Below are 17,862 nucleotides of genomic sequence, written 5' to 3'. Positions count from 1 at the left end.
CAGTGTTAATACAGCAAAGACTTAAGATATGACTTGGATGCTATTGTAATAGAAATGATACCTTTAAAATTATAACACATCTAAAATTTCTTCAAATTTTAACAGAGGAATTGGATCAAAATTTGAGATTTGCTCTATAGTTTGGTTGCAAGGTGCATCTGAAATACCAAATGGCTTATTTAGACCCAGAATGAATGTGGTTTAGAATACATTATTTATGGAAATCTGACAAAACAAAATCTCTTATAAACTTTCCTTTGAGCTATAATACTATGAATAAACTGTTACATAGTTTTTATAACATGATAAACATGACCTTTCATCCAAATGCGGTCTCAAATTCCAATTTTGACCACCTGTCTTAAATGTAATGTCTCCTGCAACCACAGTGAACCATCCCTAATTGTGGTAGGTGCTAATTTTTCTGTAATGCGGTAATTTAAAGTTGTGGTTTATACTGCTAAAAATATAATGATCAAATAGACATAGCTATGAAGATCTAGGAAAAAACCTTTGGCTCAGTGAGATTTTATAGTCAAGCTCAAGTCCATAGGGGTACTTGGATGAAATTCAGTGAAGACCTTAGTCCCTTGGATTTACAAAGTTGAGCATCATACACTGAAGACAGCAAGAGTAAAATAGGTATCCCTAACTATGTATATTGGTTGTAGCTGGAAAGATGTAGCTATGCGTTTTACGCTTATTAATTTTAATTAGTTGTTTAATCTTCATTCTGCCCATTCAAAATCCTTTTCCTAGCTTTTTCATAGGGGTAGTAGAGGGGAATGTTTGTGTAGTTACAAAGCTTTATCTCATTTTAAAAAGAAAACCCCAAGGCCTCCCATGAAAAAGAATAATAAGTGAACAGCTCTTAGCTCAGAGGCATCCCTGGTAAGATTATTACAATGTCGGAGAGGGACTGAAGAGTGTGGTTAGGAAATCTTGTGTCAGAGCGCGATGTGTTTTCTGTACTCAGGTTCTGGAAGATGGCTTTCACATTCACTGGCCTCAAGTTACAAGGCGCTTTGGGCAGGTTTGGAAAAACAGCAGTGACCGACATTATAGGTTATGTGGAGCTGCCTGATGGGAAGGTAAGTAAGAAAAAGTTTAATTGATTTTATGTTCCCTTCAGGTTTTGATATAATGTCTACTGAGTAAGTTGGAGAGTTATTTGCTTCAAAGTGATTTGAATTAGACCCTCAATGCACTACTCTGATAAGCTAATATTGACATTAATTTGCCAAAAACCTGGCTTGCTTTGTAATAATTGAAAAGTACGGTTAGTATTGTAATTCCCAGACAAAAGACCTCTGTTGGCTTAGAGCTGAGGCTCCTCTAATGGGGTAGTGAAAATGTTAGTGTAAAGAAATACAAGGACTGTTAGCCCTAATCTTTAACCACTTCAGTGCATGTAAATTATGTCACATTGATAAAAAGTTGAACCTTCTCACCCTTTACACCTTCTCTTGTAAATACCTGTACATTGCTATCGATTTAATGCTCTCATGGAAGGAAGCCACAAATGTTAACCAGATTCTTGCCAATATTTCTGCGTGGTTAGGTGCAAGTGCTTATGTGCTTCTCTTCATTTGCATTGAAGGTTATCTCAGGGACTGAGTGGGGCAACTTGCTGCTTTGGGAAGGGGGCCTCATTAAAGTAGAGCTCTGTCGAGCTGGACACAAGCCCTGTCACAGTGGCCCCGTCAGCCAGTTAGTTCTGGATGAAGGAGAACTTGTCACTGTTGGAAAAGATGGCTTCATTCGGGTGAGTTTTTCTTCTGCTCTGCCTATTAGGTGTGCAAATTTGTGGTCAGCAGGTAAACGTTACATAATTTCTTCATCAGACCTTATTTATGGAGGCAATTTATAGTGCAGTTGCTTTCTGAGAATGAACTTTTAGAAGAAACAGAGTAAGAGCATATCTCCACAGTGTATATGCTTGAATCAAATAGTGTTCACGCAAAGTTCTCTGTTTAATAGCAGTAAATAAATCACCTTTTACTCTAATAAATAAAAATAATTTTCAGTGATTCTCTCAAAGCTTTGTTCTTGCCTGCATTCTAACAAATTTTTTTCCGTGTGTAGTTTTGGTTAATCTTTATAATTTTTAGGCCTATTAATACATTTGGTGTTATTTCAAAGGATAAACTATAGCAATATTTGAAATTAATCTTCTGATTATTTCAATGCTCAGATTATTAATGTTAAAATGACATAGAAATTAACTAGTATCTGAGAGATACATGTGCTGAAATAGAGGAACAATTAAAAGAAAAGACATTGGACGTCCTGAAGTTAACATCTAATTCTATAAATTGAGGTCAAAATGGTTTCCTTATCCATACCACTAGTTTCTGATCTCACCTGTCAATTATCAATGATTTTGTAATCTTGTTTGCCTGCTCTTTAAGGGAAGACAAGATGTGTCTTCTGCTGGTGTGTGAAAGACAGAATCACTAAGGTTGGAAAACACCTGTAAGATCATCAAGTCCAACCATCAACAATGGTTGACCCAGATAATCAACAGATAGTGGAGGGTTTCAAACACCCTGTGGGGTTTTTTTTGTTTGTTTGTTTTAGTGTTGTGTTTTATAAACTGATATTATCCCATAAGGAAAATTCACTTGGTTATAAGGGTGCCAACTGATGTCTTGTCCTTATCCCACAGAGCAGAACATGGATTCGTTAGATTTCCCATTCTTTCTTCTTCACTGCCTCAGTATGAGCAATGCTGAGAGCAGGCAGATACCATTTACTCTCTGATGTTCTGAGGCTGCCGTGTATAGCTCTGCCTGTGCCAGGGCTGAATTTAAGCTACCGTTGTTTCAGAATTGTACAGAAAACTTTTACGTATACTTTGCATTGTACCCAAATGTATCAGAGAGTAGTTGCTGATTGCCACTGTTCTAGGTTACATTCAAAATAGCGAGGCAGATATGACAGGTTTCATGCTCTACCTGTAGAATCTACAGTCCCCTGGTTTCTTATAATTTTAAATTTCCATATTAATCATGTATGAAAACATAACCTGGCCTTATAAAACCCCCCCTTTTTTTTTTAATGCTTCCAACACCATGAAGGTGTGGAACTTTGAGACAATAGATGCTGCTGATTCTGTGGATGACACAGGGTTACTGGAAGTGGAGCCTATGAATGAACTTCATGTTGGCAGGAATGTCAGCCTGAGTTTCATGTCAAAAGTTCATGACTGTGGACAGCCTGTTTGGTATGCTCAGGTAAGATACACTCAAGTACATACATCTCGGTGGAGAAACACAGCATGAGGGAGGTGATGTTAAGCAACAGCAGGAGTCCATTACAAACTGGTATGTTTCTTTTTGGTAGAATTCAATCTTCTTCTGGATATATATGTATAATCTTCTTCTTTCAAACACTGGAACAGGCTTCCTAGAGAGGTGGTCAATGCCCCATGCCTGTCAGTGTTTAAGAGGCATTTGGACAATGCCCTTAATAACATGCTTTAACTTTTGGTCAGCCCTGAAGTGGTCAGGCAGTTGGACTAGGTGATCGTTGTAGGTCCCTTCCAACTGAACTACTCTATTCTGTATTTTTAGTGTATAGTAACATGTGAGACTCTGGCTTTCAGAGCCAGAACTGCGTAAGAATAGGGGAATGTCAAAAGGTATTGTCCAAGTTCTGTTATCCTGGACTGATGGATAGGATTGATAGGGCCAACATCACCGCATTCAGTCATTTCAGTTTCACAATGGTAATAATTAAGACATTTTTAAGGAGTCACCATGGGCAGTATTTTTTCCAAATTGAGTTTGAAAATATTCAAATACATGTTTTGTTTTTTTCTTCTTCAGGATACCAATGGAGCAATCTGGAAGCTGGATTTGACTTTTTCAAATATGGTAAGTTTGTGTTCTTTTTCTTTCTTCTGATTTCTTCAATTCCTTTGCAATAACTTCTTTTAACTATACTGGATGAATCTGAAATGAAGTTTGTGTTTTATGAAGCTGCACAGTTGAAAATTTTAGCATTGAAACAGATTTTTTTTTTTCTTAAAACTTATTGTCATACTGTTATTGATTATAATGATTGTGCAGGATTATCAAAAGTAATTTGATTTCTGATTCCTGAAATTTTGGCTGCCAAAGTCAAGTTATCTTAAAGGAGTTTCAAGTTACCTTAAAGGAGTTTCATTCTCATAAACTGGTAATAAAAGTTGCATGGATGCAGGAAATGTGTTCAAGGCGTATGGATATATTCGATCTAGATAGGTGTTTGAAACAATCCTTACTGTTGTCTCTAAATGACATAAAGAACTAGGAAAAACAAGGAGAAGATGATATGCACTTCACATGTTTTATCCTACTGGTTACTAGTGTTACTGCTGGAGATGTTTTTGATGGAGAAATAGATGACACAGTTAAAATGGCGGCACTTAATTTTTGCTCCCAAACATATTAATGTAAATGGGAACAATCCCTTTGAATGGAATAAAGTTGTGTGGCAACAGGTAAAATTATGTTCCAAGAATTTTATGGTAAATAAAAGATGTACAAAGCATACTATAAAAACTGATGTAGAAAATGTATAGCAAAACCTAGAATTCCTTGGATGGTGAAATGATTTCCCAGGCAGCATAAGCCCTAGGCTTGAGAGCATTTTCTTTGCCTTTAGACCAACAGCTCTTTGTTAAAAATACTAATTCCAAGCCTGAAACCACTTAATGGAAGGTATTCTCCTTTATTTTCACATAGAAAATGATGGAATTTTAAATGAACTTAATGTTCTTACAGTAATTTTGCTCATTATCTTCTTATGAGTTTTAAATTAAAAAAAAGGGGGGACAGGAATTGCATATAGGTACCTCATGCATGCCAAATTTTGTTCACACAAGCAGCACCTGACGAGATTTTTCAGGTTCACTGTAGGTGTGGCTGGTAATACCTTGTAAGTGCAGCTCCAGAATGTAGCAGAATTTCTGTTCTTCTGTTTTGCACTGCAGACCCGTGATCCAGAGTGCCTATATACCTTTCACTCTGGAAGAATTGAAGCCATGAGTGTCTCTCCCATTACATACCTTCTGGCCACCACTGCTCTTGACCGTAAGTACACTATTCCTTTTCTGTCATACCACTGTGATTATTGTTTTTGAAGAGCAGTGATGCTGGGTTTGGAACTATTCTGTTTTGAACTGAAGTTGTGTATTGGCTCTTAATTATTATTCCTGGAATCAGTTCTTTTATAGTTAAGACAAATCATTAATGTTTTCAAATAATGTGTTCAGGTTGCTTCATCTTAAAAGCCTGGGATTTTAATGAGAGAAGTTTTTAATGGGAAGCTTTGTAAATCTGTTCTGAAGGAACGGCTGAAAAGATGAGACATTTGGTTTGAATAACAGCACTTGCGTTCAAGGCTCTGGATCAATAAGTGTTGCAATTTTTGTTGTGTAAGGAATTACATACATCTCTAGCATTGTATAAGTCATTGTGAATATTTGTGACTTTCTTAGAAAACGCTATAGCTATTATGCTCTCAACAGCAACATGTAAGTACAGACATACTTATTTAACTTACGTAAATATTGCAATTTAGGCATCTCACAGTTAGCTTTATCGTACTTTGAAAGAAGAACCACTGGCCAGAACATTAACAATGTCATTTACACTTCTCAGAAAACGCTACAAGGTCTTTAACTCAATTCTTGTCAGCAGTATCTTGTCATTTGTCTGTGTTATACAATGTACATGCTCTTCTAGCCTGAAGACAAACTCCTACCAGTTGAGCAAATGACAGGATATATGCCAGCTGGAATGAAATTTTATGCAGACCAATATGTGTGTCTACGAATCTGTTAATTTCACCTCTGGTGAAATTGGCTTTTCTTTGGATAATCTCCCATTTTCATGCATTTAAACATTTTCCTCCCTAGGCAATTCCAAGTAGTAGCGTACCATCTTTTCCTATGTTGTCAGTACAGATTTTCCTTACAGTATGCCACAGTTCTGTGATTACTTGAAAATTACACATGGTGGTCAGCATGCAACTTCTTATTACAACCCTCATCCCTGACAACTCTTGGGAGCCTATAAGTTAAAGAGTGAAGAAAGCTTATGTTTTGTTCACGAGCACCACGCTAGCTGTGGTACTCTGTAACCATCAGCTATATCTTTCCAGATGGGCATTTGATACTCAAAGAGAAAAATTAATAACTTTCTATCCAGCTTTAAATAAATAGACATTACTCCATAAATCTTAAAATATAAGTGACATTGCGAGAAATAGATTCTTACTGTCTCCTTTCCACACAGGGTCAGTGCGTATCTATGATTTCATCAGCAACAGTCAGCTGAGTGAAATGAAGTTTAAACAAGGAGGAACAGCACTGACGTGGGCACCTCGTGTTGTGAGTTTTTGCTAGTGTGTTAACAAAAATTCATAAGGGGTCTATGAGCCTGCCAGCATCAAGCAAGTTGCTCACAATATAAGACCTTAAAGAAGTCACTGTTAGGCCATGGTGGAATTTACTATAGTAGTATGTATGTATAAGTTTGTGGAGTACTATGTATGTATATAGTATGTGTACAGTTTGACTTTATTGTAGATTATCAGCTATCCTACTTTGTGTCTTCCTGAGATTTTAAAATCAGATATCAGTGTGCAGTCCCAGGAAGTAGTCTTAGTTTATAGACTAACAGCTTCTATTTAACCCACGCAGAGTAACTGTCAATTAACATGAGTTAGTTAACACATTTTGAAATGACAGCCCAGACAATCCACAAACATTTGGAGACAAATCATCAAAAACTGTTGCCAGAACTGATCATTTGTGGAGTGTGGAGTCTATCACTTTTAGACATATTTGCTAATTTTAATTAAAATAGTGTCTAGTTATGTTCTTGAGGAAACATAGCAAGCCTCGTGGGTTAATTATAAGCAAATTTATGGAGGAGAGTGCTTACTTGAATTTCCAAGGCGAGGGTAACACTGGGACAGTGCTCTTATAACTGTAATTCTGGCCATGCAGACTTTTAGGGATGCTGTTAGGTCATGACCTATATATTCAAGAGGTAAGCTGATTGCCACAATAAATTGTACAGCATTACAAAACTGAGTCAGTTCAGTTTTACAAAAGGTGGTACTAAACGCAGTCTGGTGGACTTAGCAGGGTTAGGTTTACGGTTGGACTTGATGATCTTAAAGGTCTTTTCCAACCTAAATGATTCTATGAAAAATCAAGGGTACTGAGTCTACCTAGCTGCATTTAAAATCCCGTTAGTTACTTACACATAGCTTGAAGGTGCTCAAATGTATTTGAAAATCCATGCTATTAATCTAAGAAAATTTTGGCCAACATACTTTGAAGCATCTGGATACCATAATATCCTCATAGGCAAGCTAGCAACGTACAGGTTAGATAAGTGAACAGTGGCATGGGTTTAAAACTGCCTACGTGGCTGGGCCCCAAGGAGTAGTGACCAGCAGCACAAAGTCCAGTTAGAGGCAAGTCTCTAGTGGTGTACCCGCTAGAGTTCATTATGGGTGTCAATATTCTTCATTAATGGCCTTGACACTGGGATGGAGTGCACCCTCGGCAAGTTCGCAGATGATGCAAAACTGAGAGCGGTGGCTGGTGCTCTAGAGGGTTGTGCTGCCATTCAGGGGGATCCGGACAGGCTGGAGAATTGGGCTGAGGAGAATCTCATGAAATTCAACAAGGCAAAATGCGAGGTCCTGCATCTGAGTGGGAATAACCCCAGGCACCAGTACCGCCTGGGGACCCACCAGCTGGAAAGCAGTTCTGCAGAGAAGCATCTTGGGATCCTGGCAGACACCAAGCTGACCATGAGCCAGCAGTGCAGCCAAAAAAGTCCAACAGCATCCTGGGCTGCATTAGGAAGGGCATTACCAGCTGGTTGGTGGAGGTGATCCTTCCTCTTTACTCAGCACTGGGGAGGCCACATCTGGCGTTCTGGCTCCCTAGTAGAAGAAAGATACAGACTTAATGGAGGGAGTCATACGCAGAGCCATAAATTTGAGGTCCATGAGTGACTCCCCTTGATCATTTACTGAGCAATGCTATTGTACACGTGCTTATTACAGAGGGGCTTTTTAAGATAAGACATCACGGGCTGATCTCCCCAGGTAATGGGAAGACAGCTCCCTTCTGAACAATAAACTTTTTCATACCTAAGATCATACTCCTGCCAATTGCTCACAGAGCTTATCCATTCACCCTCATCTCTTCACACAGCAATTCTCCTTCTGGTCTTATTTCTGGTGTGCATTAATATTGATCTGTGCCATGTCTGGAGCTGGCTCAGCTTGTAAATCACCTCAGGACACTACCACATGTGGCTAATATCAGCTAAATCTGCAAGTCTAGCTAGATCCAGCTAAAATATAGGCCCATTTCTGCTAACTCTTCTCTCTCCCAATTCAAGCCCGTCTACATTATTAGCAATCGGCTTACCTACAGGGCCTATGGTAAGGACTCCATAGCCTCCTCTTTTCATCTCAATTAGCTGTCCCTGTTGACAACTGTACTTTACATGGAATCAGCCAGACCAAGTCTGTTCCCTCACACCTTCAAAAATCATACTCACATTTGATGCCCAGTATTATATTCAGGGTAATATAATAATTCCTTTTTTGACTTCCAACTGTTCTCCTTAAGAAGCAGCTACTGATAAATTTGTATGTCAGTATGAACTACCTCTTTCTCAGATGTTACAACCACATCCTCATTAACATTTCCAGTCTTAATGGCATGTTATCAGTAAAAAAAAAAAAACAAACCCACAACGAAACCAAAAAATAACCCCCAGCCCTCCCATTCCCTTTACAGTAGCGTATTGAGGAGAATAAACAACATGTCCCAGGTATGAAACATTCTTTGTGCTTTAGCAACACATCCAGGTAAGATGAGTTACAGGTTAATACCAGAACATGTGCCATACAGATTCTTATTCTAAGCTCTCAAGATGTACATTGTGATTTTTCTTCATTTTTTTCTTCATTCTTCCACTCAAAGGTAAATCCTAAAGGAGGACTAATTGCTGTGGGGTTTGAAGATGGCGTTGTCCGCATAATTGAAGTTTATGATCCCAAAGGACTGCCCGTTCTTGCAGGACAGACCAATACAGAGAATGCAAAGATAAATCTGAAACAAGCTTTCAAACCTCATGCTACTGCAGTTACAGCCTTGGCCTATGAACGAAATGGAGATGTGCTTGCCACAGGGGTATGTATCACTTCTTTTGCTTATTTTTATTAAGCCAAAAACTTAAAGATTATTTAAAGAGATAAGGTAAGTTTGTTTACTGACAACACAATTATACTTCTGTTACTACTGTTGATCACTTCTTGTAGTTCTCTGCAGTGCTGGGGGAAGGGAAGGATCTGTTTGCATTCACATTTGTTTTCTGAAGGAATGCAACTGTGCAATGCATACAATTAATTTTGTGAATTACTTGACTGTTTAGTGTGAATTCGGTAAACACCTTTGAAGATGGATTTGGTTCATTTTGGAATTAGTTTAGCAGCATCTTGGAATTAGTAAAAGCAAGTCCATTTGTACACCACCTTGGCAGCACTCCAGCTGCCACCCAGCGCTGCTGGACCTTACAACAGGATTGACCAGTTTGTTTGTCAGTGTGCCTGCTAGTCTTTGAGACAATTTCTAGTCAATGTGGTCTCTCTTTTTAAAAGCTAGCCTTCAGCCATGATCAGTGCATTTGCAGTTACATGTTCCTTGAGCTGAATCACCATGCATTTCACTTGATGTAGGATTTAAGCAGCCATGCATCACGTTGTGCATCTGTTCTGAATTTTCTTGTTATCCAGGGAAATCAGCCTGTGCTGTCTTATCTGAAAAATCAGGCTTGAGCCTGAGCTTTAAAGGAGCTCCAGGGGCAATGGGCAGAAAGCACGTAGCTGGGGATGTTAGGTGAGGCCCATCAGGGCAATTAAGGGCTATGGGTATACTCAGGGCCTTGGAGCAAGGTGGGCAGGATTTTTATTTCCTCCCTGTAATCACCATAGAAATCCAATTCTAAGTTCCAAGGCACTTGTAAGTCCCCCTGTTGAGCCACAAAACATTTGAAGTACGCGTTTATGTCATAAAGTACTGACAGTCTTTCGAACTTTTGGTCAGCTTTGATTCAGTCACCATCTTCTGTTTTTTTCTCTCAGAGTAAAGACAAAACTGTTTTCTTTTTTGCTGTCGAAGATGAATACGAGCCAATCGGATTCATCTGTGTCCCTGGGCCTGTACAGGCATTACAGTGGTCTCCACCTTCTCATGTGAGTCATGCATGTTTGTTTTCTTTCCTTCCCTACAGTGTTAAAATGTCATTTTGAAAGGAACTTCTGATGAAAATAGGTGAAGATCCATGACCCTAGCCGTGTTCTCTACAGACAATGCAAAAAATGTTTTGCTACTTTGTTCTTCGTTTTGCTTCAGAATGACAGGTTCTGTGTAGCTGTATCTCTGGTTCAGTCACTTTGGACGTATTTTGGACTTTGGATAATAAAGAGTAGAAACATATGCAAACCACAAAATTTTGCTCAGCTTTTTGAGTTCCTGCCTTGAAGAAACAAGCCTGTGCCTTACCTTTTGGAAGGTCTCAGTCTTCTTTGATGAAAAAGTTATTTGTGCATTATTGCCTGTGCCTCTTGCCCATATGAAAACAGGCTTTTGCAAAACTTACGGACCACATTAAGAAAGCTTTTGGGTGCTTCTTGGAATTCACACTCTGTGTTTGAAGTGTGTCAGTGACAGATTCATATAGATTCTTGCTAATATTTTAAAAGTCTTATAAGGCTAGAGTAACATCTAAAATTTTGGTTGGTCCAGTATTCTTATTTAGAAGGGAGATTGTTCATTATATTTAGATGCTGACAAAGTGGCCAGCAAGATACATTATACTGGTGCACAGTGGCAAAGTGTAGCTATTATTGCTTGTTCATGGGAACCGATAAAAACTGCTGGCAAAAGAATTCTTGCTGGTATGAACTCTATCTTACTGTAGAAGTGACAGATCTTGATCTGACAGTTGCGTTTTGAGTCCTTTCCTTGAGGATAAGGTAATTCTACTTACTAAAAAAGCAACCATCATGTCTTTGATATGTTAGATTCTGCCTGAGTAATTTTGTCTACCGGTATCATGTCTCCGCTGCTAGATGTGAACGCTTACTAAACATAGTACAAGCATCTGATTGTTACACTACCTTTTTTTCTTCTTTAAAAAAACGACCTTGGTGATTAAACACTATGCATTTAATGAATGCATTTGTAAGTCTGAGATTTTATAGGCACAAGAACCATATCATTCCTAGTTAAGGTTTCCATTGGAACTCTAATATGCCCCCTTTCCACATTTTTAGTATGGGTCAGATAAACTAAGCCTCTCTCTATTCTCTACATAGCTTATGAAAACGGAAATTAAATACAGACTTGCCTTTTAAAATCTCAAAACACTAAATAATTTTTACCCCCACCTTGCCTATTCTTCTTAACTTTGCATTTTAAAGGACCTGGCAGGTACCAGCAAAGAACAAACTCGAAGCTAAATAGCATTTGGCAAGATTCCGAGCCCAGTCTTGAAGATAGAAGGGATTTATTAATATGAAACATATGACCTTTCAAACACAAATCAAACCAAAACCTTAGCTCCTAACTTTTGGGTCAGATCCATCCTTTAATTTAACCAAACTCCCAAAATATCATCGTGCTGCTTCCAAGCTAGAGAGTGTCAGAATGATAGCTGTTTTGTATACGGCAAGGATTTCTTCAATTCCTTAGCTTTGCCTAGGATACATAGTATGAAAGAAGATCACTGATTTCTGATCTCCATTTAAAAATGTCCATTCAAATAAGAGCACAGTTAGAGTTAATGCCTCCTGGCTGGAGCTTGGCTTTGTCCTATATATCTTCTGACTAACTTTATGCCATTTCTCTCAATTTCATGTATACATCTGCACTATACATGTGGTTTTTGTGTTTTTGTACAGGTGAAGAGCATGCTGCTCATCCTTTGTGAGAATGGCTTTGCTCTCCAGGTTCCTATGCCTCTCCCTGAGGAACAGGATACAGTGTCCACCTATCAAATAAAAAACCTCCCAATGCAGTACTTCCATTTTTATAGTATTAAATCACGAATCAAGGTAAAGAATTTCATGTTCTTCATGTGCCAGAAGACAAGACTACCCAAAAAGTTTTCTAGTCCCTGTATTGCATCATAAGATTTTTGCTAAGCTTCTTGAAGGGGAAGGCCAGGTAGAGTCCATTTGTAGCTGAGTTTCAACATTTGAAATTACAAGGTGTTGTGTGTTTATTCAAATGGAACATACATCACACTGAAAGCATGATGTGCATTTTGATTAGAATTAGAAGATAGCATTAGTGAAAAGGAAAAGTAGTATAGTGCATTAGTTCTCAAAATATTTTCAATTGGTAATTTTCAGAAAAAGTATTTTTCTTGTGGTTGATGTTAGCCCTGTAGGAAATTCCTTTGCACAGTCATAAAACACCCATGTGGTCACTTTGAGGCAAACATGAAACTTTTTTTTTTCCCCCAGCAGTTATATACTTATGATTTTTTTTTTTTAATGTTGTAATAACTTTAAAGGGGTGGTTTTAATTTCTGAATGAGAACTAGCATTTTAGAAGATATGCAGGGCCAAAGGAAAAGATTAATGGCAGCTCTCAGCTATAGCTAATTTTGTGAAATTAAAAAGCAAGCTGGTGTTAGGCTCAGGAGCAGAGCTCCAGTGAGCAGGCTCTCAGTCCCACGTTCAATCCACCACAATCCAACAACCTCTCTGGTTCTATTCTTAATCTGTGATTTCTCTTCTTTCTCTATTAACTGTTTCTGTTTTCTGAGTGGTGCGTTACTGAATGTCAGGCAAAGCCTCATTTCTTGTTACAACTCGGAGGAAGTCAGCATTCAGGAGAAAGATTTCTTGGTGGTTTTCTCATAGGAAGAACCACAAGAATGATCATAAAGCTTGTATACCTACATAAGGAAAGATAAAAAGAATGTGTATGGAGTTTTGTTGGGGTTGGCTTTTTTCAGTCAAAAGAAAAGAATATTTTTGGGAGACACTATACATCTTTAAAAATAGAAAAGGTTTCTACAGTGAGAAAGAATATTAATTGTTCTCTTTTTTCCCTGGGAATAGATAAATAATTAATAAACAAGGATGTTTTAGGAAGATGTAAGGAAAGATTTCTAACATTAAGGGTGGTGAAGCACTGAAATAGTTTGCATAGGCTGTAGAGTCCCAGTAGCAGGAGATTTTTAAAGGGTAGGTCAGACAAACATCAGCCGGTAATATTTAAGGTTTAGCTGATTCTGCTTTCAGGCAAAAGAATGCTCTTTTGAGATCCTTTCCAGACCTTTCTCTATGATTTGCTATCTAACATCTTCTTAGGAAAATCCTGTTTTAGAGAATGTTTGGTATTTGTTTATGCTAAAGTAGGCTTGAATGGAAAGGGGGTTTTAAAGGTTTTACAAATCTACAAATGTCTTCCCTTCATTGTTCAGAAGAAGAAAAGTCCATTACAGCTTCTGTCTTTTACTCTACATCAATAATGCACTACAACTCGGGAATTTGAGTTCAGCTTTCTGGTGCTTTTCTTTCTCCTGGGCAGGCAGAGGACAGGGCTTAGGAGTTCTGCAGAGGTGGTATGCTAATAGTGGTTAATATTGGCAATAATCTCTCTGAGGAAACACTGAAGTCTGCTTCTCATGCAGAATGGTTTCTGTTTCAAAGGACCATGAGTTAAAATACTTTGGAGGAGGCAAATGGGGGCATTCCACTGGCGACTCCCATGATGTCTGTTTGATCTCTGCTTAGTTGACAGAAAAGGGATTTCTCTAGATATTCTGTGTACATAATGCCAGGACCATCTTGGATTTCATTTATAAGACTCCTTCAGTCAGTAATGCATGGAGTGCCTTGGTTTCACGCCTCTGTGTTTCTCTGCTTGTTGTAATAGCTGGAAGAGGAGATTGCACTGAGAGAGAAAAAAAAGCAGGAGAAGGAGAAAGCAAAGCTTGAATGGATAAAGCAGCAACAGGAGATGGGAAAGGAGATAGAAGAAAAAGAACCTGAAGAGGAACCCAAAGAAGAGCCATTGCCACCTCTCTACATACCAGAGGAGCCCAGTCCAATCCTCTGTGGGTTTTATTCAGCACCAGGAAAATTTTGGCTTTCCTTGGTAAATCAATTTTTATTTCATGTTGATGGGATTGCAAGATGTGGCAACCTTCCCTGGGTGCCTTAGAAAACTGATTATCTGAAACCTGCCATCTCTAGGACAGGAAATTCCCTTCATACTTGGTAGTTTCAGTAGTCTTTGTGAAGTAAACCAGTAGTGTCACTCCAATTCAGACTATTCAGTAAATTTCCAATAGGTACGCTTCTTGGTGATGCCTGAATGGGCACAAAGACTAAGCTGTTCCCTTACAAGCAGAAGGTAGAATCTTAATATATTTGTAGGATGGCTTGTAATGCCGGTGATCGTGATAGATTTTTCTCTGTGGGTAAATAGGATCTCTAGATATTTGAAAGTTACATTTTCTAACCTATAGTAGATCCTTAAGAAAGGAAGAATTATTCTGAAAATTGCATTTATCTGGTCAGCTGCTTCAGTGTTCTTTTGTCACCATTTCTTTATGGTCTTTTTCTTCTTCAGGGTGGGTATGACTCAGGGTTCCTCTATCATTGTGAATTCTCAAATGATCACCAAGACGACCCTGAAAACAGGAAAGATGAACCCTTTGAAGTGATTCCTATTGAGGACACCGACAACAATCCCATCCACCAAATCTCCTTCTGGTAAACATTGTAGTGTAACACATAGCTTTGTGATTAAAGCTTGATGAAATTTAAGTTGCAAGGGAGGAGGGTACACTGCTTTGTCCCTTTTTAATTGTGGCTCAACTCTAGTATGCAGGAACTCTCTCTGGTTTTTCTGGCACTGAGCTTCACTTAAAATTCCTGATGGGCACAGTTGGGTACTGTGTTTGATAAAGTAATTTTAAAAGCCCTTCAAAGATGAAAACGACTGATTTCTAATTAAGTACTGATTAGGACTCAAACATCCTAGGTTGTAGAACTCCAGGAGAACCATTAGAAGTCTCTGCAAATTGTGATCACCAGAACAGCAGTTCTTTCTTATAGTTAGCAAAGAGAGGGCACAGTTAGCCCTCGAGGAGAACACGGTGGAATCAGTCCATCCCTCTCATGCAAAGAATACAGGCTTCTCAGGACATTCTGTGAACTGTATGAATGAAGAGGGTGAACTATTTTCAGACTCCCATTATTAGGTTCCCGGTAAGGCTAGACATGTTCTACATCGAAGGAGGCAGGTTTAGTTCAGGCTTTAATCTACAGCTGGCTGCATTCACCACCATCCGTATTAGATGGAGAGCAGGGAAGGAAAACTATTTTTCTAGCTCTGAACTTGGTGTCTGCTACCCTGCCCAACTCAGGGCTGAGACCAGTTCCACAAGTGCTGGAACATGCCTGAGCAGCCAGTTAGCTGGAAAAAAGTTTGTAGTAGTATCACACATATTTTAAGTGGTCCAAATACTTTGCTCCCAGCTTACAAACTTGGGAAAGCTACATTTATTAAGCTAGATTAGCAATTTTCAAGTCTCATGTTTTGAGCTGTGGCCTTACTTGTTACAAGTTGCCTGCTATTACTGTTTCTTGTTGCTTATTTGACAGTACCAGCAGCCTCCTGATGTTCTGTGGGATGCAGAGTGGTGCGCTGCGTGTTTATCCTCTCCAGGATAAAGACCTCTCAGTGAATACCCTGAAGGAATACTGGTCCTTCAATGTACATGACAATGATTATGGCCAGGTCCAGGGTATCTGTTCTAGTTATGATGATAGATTTCTGATTACCTGTGGTGGAGATGGAAACATTTTTACTTTCAACATCTTGTCTCCAGAGGATGTTCACAAAGAGCTAAAAGCCAAAATCCCCTCTCCTAGGGTAAGTTGCTACCCTCTTTCACTGAATTAGGCCTATTTACTATGAAAATACTGCAGATAGGCAAAATGCAGTTCAATTATTTAGCATCATAAATCTTTCAAAGCAAAAGCTGAGGTTTCCCAAACAATTTGGAAGAAGAGCTCTTGCAAAACATTCCCTAATAAACAGGCACTATGACTGCATTGTTCCTACTCAATGTTTTGTGTTTTTCTCCAAGAAAGCATAGTATGTGTTGTTCACATGTAATATTCTACTAGTCTTTTCCCACTCAAAGATGTAATCATGCACATTCCTAGAATGAAAGAACCACAAGGATTTGTCATACTTAATGCCTGTCTTGGATTTAATTCCTGTAAAGTATGATTTTGCTCTGGATGGGGATTCTAGAAATGTTGGAGAATACCAAATGTATAGTTTCTCAGTGCATCTAGTACCATTCATATACAATTCACAAGTTGGATTTTTTAAATCTGCAAAATAGCACAGCATGATGCTGATCCTGTTGCTCTTTCACTCTTGGACAGCATTAGCAGTAATCATTTTACAGGTGTCCTGTAATCACTGTAGAGCTCATCACCTTTATCATGTTTGAACAGATGACACTGGAACTCAACGACAGTTCTTCTGATAATACACAAGAAGAGGGAGGTGCCAAGTCCCCCACTGAAAGTGTTCAGACTTCATTGAATTTTTTAAAAATCTCTTGAGTGCCTGAATTAAAGAAATACAACTTGAAAGAAGCAGTGAGACCTGCTGAGGAAAGAAGTGCTATCATGCACAATGAATTTTCGAGTAGATATACATTCAGTACAGTTTCAAAATCTTGAAAGTGTCAACATAAAACAAATTCAACTTTAAAATATTTTTAATATTAGTTGGTAACTATGTTTTGAAAAATGCTTGATGAGGGACACAGAGAGGAAATTGTGGTTTTGGTCATTTAGTTAAATTGTTCATGATTAGCTGGAATTCTTTACCAGTATCCAAGAATATATAGTACTGAGAATAGACTCAAAATTATTTTCTTGAACTAAGTGAATAATTGGAACCTGTGATATCAGAGCCTTGCTAGCTCCAGTATTACAAGTAGTAATTAATATACAATTACAAAGCATATATACAGTTTTATCATTTTGAGTATGTAAGTAGCCCTGTATAAAGATCTTTATGGTCAATTTCTATTGTTCAGGCTAGCAACGCTGCTTAATGACCATCCTAATAGAGTTTTTCCCTTATCAAAGTATATCTTCATTAAGTATCTATTCTAGTTTAAGTCATGTGGAAGATTTAAAAAATTCCATCTTCATTAAACTTAATGAGATTCTTAGAGAATCAAATACAAATCCTCTGAAACTAATTGAGTTAAAATACATATCAATTTAGTATGACTGTATTCACTGTAGGGTGATAGGCCCCCCTGTTCTTTTAGAGCATGATTGCCTAGGGAAATGAGGCCTGTGCGACTGCAGTGTCCATCCATCTGTCATTCTTCACAGCTAATAATTGTGAACCCATTATGCAGTCAGCAGAAGCAAACCAGATGAATTACACATGTAACTTGGAATTAGCCCAGGATATGTTGTCTCTTGTCAACCTGGCAGTGAGGGGAGACAAGAGAATTGGGTTTGGGGGGAGGGTGGGGTGTAGAGAACCAAAGATGTTATGGGACACAGTGAAGTTAGGACAAGCAACGATGTAATGGTTAATGTTGATGAGGGGGATATAGGACTTGTGTTCTCTGTCCCTAAGAACTATGCTTCATTAGTTCTTGTACATGTAAAGCAACTTAATTGTTTTTGTTCTTGAAACATTAAAACCTGGTATTTAAGGCCTGTATAGCAATATTGATCATGAAAGTTTCTTTTGGTTTTGTGAGA

The 17,862-nt window shown here is 38.4% G+C and overlaps 1 protein-coding gene across 1 annotated transcript in view; it reads left to right on the top strand.

The window, feature by feature from the left end:
• CFAP44 (cilia and flagella associated protein 44) overlaps window positions 1-17,862 on the top strand; it is a 49,305-nt gene that overhangs the window by 12,374 nt on the left and 19,069 nt on the right. Inside the window, exons 9-20 of the mRNA XM_059822719.1 lie at window positions 977-1,091; window positions 1,601-1,765; window positions 3,081-3,236; window positions 3,831-3,878; window positions 4,979-5,078; window positions 6,285-6,379; window positions 9,008-9,217; window positions 10,168-10,278; window positions 11,989-12,141; window positions 13,979-14,200; window positions 14,678-14,820; window positions 15,715-15,985. Coding sequence (XP_059678702.1) covers window positions 977-1,091; window positions 1,601-1,765; window positions 3,081-3,236; window positions 3,831-3,878; window positions 4,979-5,078; window positions 6,285-6,379; window positions 9,008-9,217; window positions 10,168-10,278; window positions 11,989-12,141; window positions 13,979-14,200; window positions 14,678-14,820; window positions 15,715-15,985 — 1,789 coding nt within the window. The remainder of the gene's footprint in view (window positions 1-976; window positions 1,092-1,600; window positions 1,766-3,080; window positions 3,237-3,830; window positions 3,879-4,978; window positions 5,079-6,284; window positions 6,380-9,007; window positions 9,218-10,167; window positions 10,279-11,988; window positions 12,142-13,978; window positions 14,201-14,677; window positions 14,821-15,714; window positions 15,986-17,862) is intronic.

The sequence above is a fragment of the Gavia stellata genome, chromosome 1 (genome assembly GCF_030936135.1).
Source record: "Gavia stellata isolate bGavSte3 chromosome 1, bGavSte3.hap2, whole genome shotgun sequence".
NCBI lineage: Eukaryota > Metazoa > Chordata > Aves > Gaviiformes > Gaviidae > Gavia > Gavia stellata.
The sequence above is the reverse complement of the archived record's forward strand: the minus strand, read 5'-3'. Positions and strand labels throughout refer to the sequence as shown.